This window comes from Triticum aestivum, chromosome 7A (assembly GCF_018294505.1).
Source record: "Triticum aestivum cultivar Chinese Spring chromosome 7A, IWGSC CS RefSeq v2.1, whole genome shotgun sequence".
In the NCBI taxonomy this organism is placed as follows: Eukaryota; Viridiplantae; Streptophyta; class Magnoliopsida; order Poales; family Poaceae; genus Triticum; species Triticum aestivum.
Window position 1 is genome coordinate 465,080,221 of NC_057812.1, and position 4,338 is coordinate 465,084,558.

At 38.0% G+C, this 4,338-nt stretch overlaps 1 protein-coding gene across 1 annotated transcript in view; it reads left to right on the forward strand.

The window, feature by feature from the left end:
- Positions 1 to 593: 593 nt before the first annotated feature.
- Positions 594 to 4,338, forward strand: part of LOC123147104 (uncharacterized) — a 4,274-nt gene continuing 529 nt past the window's right edge. The window contains exons 1-7 of the mRNA XM_044566343.1: positions 594 to 727; positions 1,599 to 1,694; positions 2,523 to 2,624; positions 3,036 to 3,128; positions 3,295 to 3,387; positions 3,527 to 3,625; positions 4,241 to 4,320. Of these exons, the coding sequence (XP_044422278.1) occupies positions 679 to 727; positions 1,599 to 1,694; positions 2,523 to 2,624; positions 3,036 to 3,128; positions 3,295 to 3,387; positions 3,527 to 3,625; positions 4,241 to 4,320 (612 nt within the window). The 5' untranslated portion in view covers positions 594 to 678. The remainder of the gene's footprint in view (positions 728 to 1,598; positions 1,695 to 2,522; positions 2,625 to 3,035; positions 3,129 to 3,294; positions 3,388 to 3,526; positions 3,626 to 4,240; positions 4,321 to 4,338) is intronic.

Sequence of the window (4,338 nt, forward strand, 5' to 3'; positions counted from 1 at the left end):
AGTTGACATCTCCAGGTAGAGCCAAAACAAGGCGGAGTAGCAGAATGTGATCTGTCGTGGTTTGTGTGTTCGAGGGTCAAACAGGCCGCCCGGCTGGGGAGATGGAAAAGTTGACAAAGCTTACACAGGAGATGATCGCGTACCTCGCAAGCAAATGGCATGTAATGTAATGCATGTGGACACGTACGAACTGCTATGGCGAATGGAAGAGAATTAACTGTCACGCGTATGGTCTTGCATTCTTGCTGGCTAGAGTAAGCTAGGAGCTATCGCGCGACTTTTTAGCTTGGTTACAGCTAAATGAGATGATCCATCGAATATTCGCTCTCTAATTAACTAAATGAGATGATCCATGCATGACGTATCCGCACGGGTGCACGGACGGTGCTGCTAGACTAATAACTTTGGCTGCTGCTAGCGAGCTCCCACGCCGTGCAGGCGATCCATGCATGTGCACGGTTGCACCTGCCTAGGTCGATAAATTTTGTTAATTTTAACAGCTTTGACCTTATCAATTGTACTGTATGTAGAGACGCCTGCCTGTGTATATATAAAGGAATGAGGATACGTAGACTCAACATCTTTCTCATTAACCAAGATCCAAGAGCAATCAGCTAGCTAAGGCAAACTTAGCTACGAGTAAGAGGGGAGTTACTACCTAGTACGAGTGCTAGCAGGATGCCGGAAGAACCGAGGCGCAGCAACAATCAGCGCCTCCAGCCTATACGTAAGTTTTCTCGCCCTGGTTCTTCTTCTGTGTCATCTCTTGTTATCCGTCCGATGTTCCAAGATTTCCAGCCCATCACATTTTCCTTGAGGTGATCAATTCGTGCGGACGTCTGCATGTTCGCATATATACGTGCGTGCGAGCTTTGTTTCGAATGGGGATTACACATGTTATAATCCACATCCTTGTCAAGTTTCTTTGAGTGATTATTAAACTCTATCCTTGAGACCTAGGCGTCTCTCATGGCCTCAGATCGATACTAGCAGCTCCGTTCGCTCACATCTGAGTCTTGGCCTTCCCCGCGGCGCCTCGCGATCCTTCTTCTATAAGGAAAGGGCCACAGCTACTATTTTATGTTCATGTATTGGTCGAGTTTTCTCTATTATTCCATCTTTTACACATCTACTGTATTATTTTTGTGCATTTTGACATTTCTATTTCTGGGTCGTTATATCTATTTGCAGATGGTTTTCTTTAGGCATATACTATATCATACCTACGTTTAGCCTGTTTTGAGCAAAATCCAAGGTTTTTGTTGTTGTTGCGAGAATCCAAGGTTCTCTGTGCATCGAAAACTCTGCTACCCGAATTCGACATGGTCGACATTTTAATTGTTGTGAAGCACAATTACATTTCGCAGACCCTTGCAATTAGCTATAAAAAACACCAAATCTGACGCAGTTTGGCTTGTTTTGTGAACCATGTGCATCTGCAATGATCTTTTTTTTTGCGGGACATCTGCAATGATCTTCATGGACACTTGCATTTTTTCCCTATAAGGATGTAAAAACAGTTTGCATAAGTTATTATAATGTATCCCACATGATTTCAGTTTTATCACTCTTTGTTGTCTTTTTTGTTCTCCCTGCAGGAAATACAGCAATTGTAGGTCCTGCTAGGCGACAGCTTCAGTTCACGCAGGAACGAACTACCAACCAAGGCCCAACTCATGGGAACAGTTCAGCAGGTTGTAAGAAGATGAAGGGGACCGAAGTCAAAATTTTGGTTTTATTTTTGACTCATTGGCTCTTATACGAAACTTATGTCCATGTTGTAAATTTTGAGGCAAAAATTAACGCCTACACAATACATATAACCTACTTGTCATTTTTTGGTTCATATTTGAATAAATCCAAGGATTACATACAAAAACTCACTGTCCTGATTAATTAGATCCAATTCTTTTTAAGCGAGTCTATAGACTATATTTTCACACACGCATGTAAGTTTTCCAAAATAATGACTTAATTGAGTTGTGTTTGACAATTTACTTTGCTCGGATGGCTTACAGTTTTGCTGAATTTTATTTATTTAAAATTTATGGAACATATTTTATTTATTTATGAAGGGGTGAATGCTCCATCGAGGGGTGGAGTTTGGTATCCTTTCAATACACCATGTTATCATACGAACATACTCAACCCATGGAAACAACCTATCTCGTAGGTAGATAACACAAAGGTTGAATGGTTATATTTTCTTGTCCTGATAAAGACTTTGCTTTTAAGACATTTTACAACTTATATATGCAGCTAATTAGTCTAAAATTAAATGGAACTTAATAAAACTTTAGAACATTTTAAGTTGCTATTTCTATTTTAAGTCGCGTGCAGCCGCTAGACAGGTAACAAGCATATTTTTTATTATGCTTTTTACTATTATTTCATATATACATGTAAGTTTTTTCCAAAATAAGCTCATATGTTTTTCGTAGGTTACTATAATTTAGTTTCTCACATGTCTTTTAGTTTATTTGGTTTTATTTGAAAATTGAAATTCATTTATCTCCATGAAGGGGGGAATGCTCCCATGCGGGGTGGAGTTGGCCATCTCAGTAACCCCCAAGCCCAAGTTCATTCTACCATTATAGCTCCAGCCCATCAAAATGAAGAAACTAGTAAGTGGATGTATGAAAATTAGAATGTTATGTTTTGATGTTCTTGCGTAGACTTATTTGCTATTCTAAAATTTATGTAAAAGGCACATTTAGTCTGACAACCGGTAAATTATGTGACCTTTGAGGGCAAAAAAACATGGAACTTGGTTTAGATAGAACATCTATCTCTTGGCGTTTTAAAAACAAAACTCAAGGATATATGTGCAAATATCTTCTTTATATCATGATAATATGCAATTTTATAATTTCTGTTAAGCAAGTTTGTTTTGAGTATGATTTCATATAGACTTGTGTAAATTGCCCAAAAAAGCCCACGCGCTACTAATATACTTATTTTACTTTTCTCATACATCTTCCAGGTAAAATGAGCATTGAATATTAATATATTTTGGAACTCATTGTTTCGTGTAGGGGTGAATAACCCAGCAAGGGGTGGAGTGGGCAATCCTATAAACCAGCAGGAGAATTCGACTAGGATTGTCTCAAACCATGAAAACAATATAGGTATTGGGGCATGTTCATTTGAGTATGATTCCATATAGGCCCATGTAAATTTCCCAAAATAAATCTACATTATACTAGTGTAACTTATTAGTTTACTTTCTCACATGTCTTCCATGTAAACTAAGAATAAATTGTTAATATATTTTGGAACTCTTTTTTCACGTAGGGGTGAATTACCCGTCAATGGGTGGAGCGGGAAATCCTACCAAGACACAGGATAATTCTACCAAGATAGTCTCAAACTATGAAAACAATACAGGTATGCGTATGTAAATATAAAAAGTTCAAATGATTATGTTTTGTTCTAGGAGAGACTCATTTTCTCTCCCAAAACTTGTGTAAGATTTAATCCACATTTTAATTATGCTTATGTGTTGAAAATCACTTTTTTCATGAAGGATTGAATGTTCCATCGTCGATTGTTGCTATCCCTCCTCACACCCCACAAGGTCATGGTGCCAATGTAGTCTCAACTCCTGAGAACAACACATCAACCGGTAAGCCTTTTCTTTACGAAAAGGATCACATGAGATTTGTCGTTTTAGTTATGTGCATGAATAAAACAAGCAAGTCTATTATAAACCATGAAGGCGACCAGCAAAAAGAAGTAGGACACTCTTGAACTCCTACAATGTTGCTTCTAAAGTTCTTGGCTCCTGCAAGGGACCAATGCGTCGAATAGCGGTAGTAAATGCACAAATGAAGATACACGCAGGGATAGTTATGTTTCTAGAACCTACGCTCCATGGTGAGCACATGCTCACAACCCACCTAACATGTAGCATAGTTGAATGGTTATGTTTTTTTATACTGGGAGACAATGACCATTTGCTTCCTGAATTAACTTATGATAAATTCTATATAGAACCTCTTTGCACATAACTTATTTGCAGCCTAGAATACATTTTTCATTTTGTGGTGTCTATTTTGATCTATATCCATGCATATTTGTAACCAAATCCACTCTATCCAAATTAGATACAATTGAAAAACATTTTCGATGCAACATTTTATAGCATTATCTACTCATTATATAACTGTATGAGTATTGGAGTACATATTTTATCAAATCTGATGCAGTATATGTCAGTCTCACCTAATTTTAATTGTAGATGCATCAACCGTTGGACCACCAAACAGAGCTATCCATATGGCCCGTGAAAATCCTGTCGCTGTGATACAACCTCAAATTGTAAGTCTTAATGCCCCC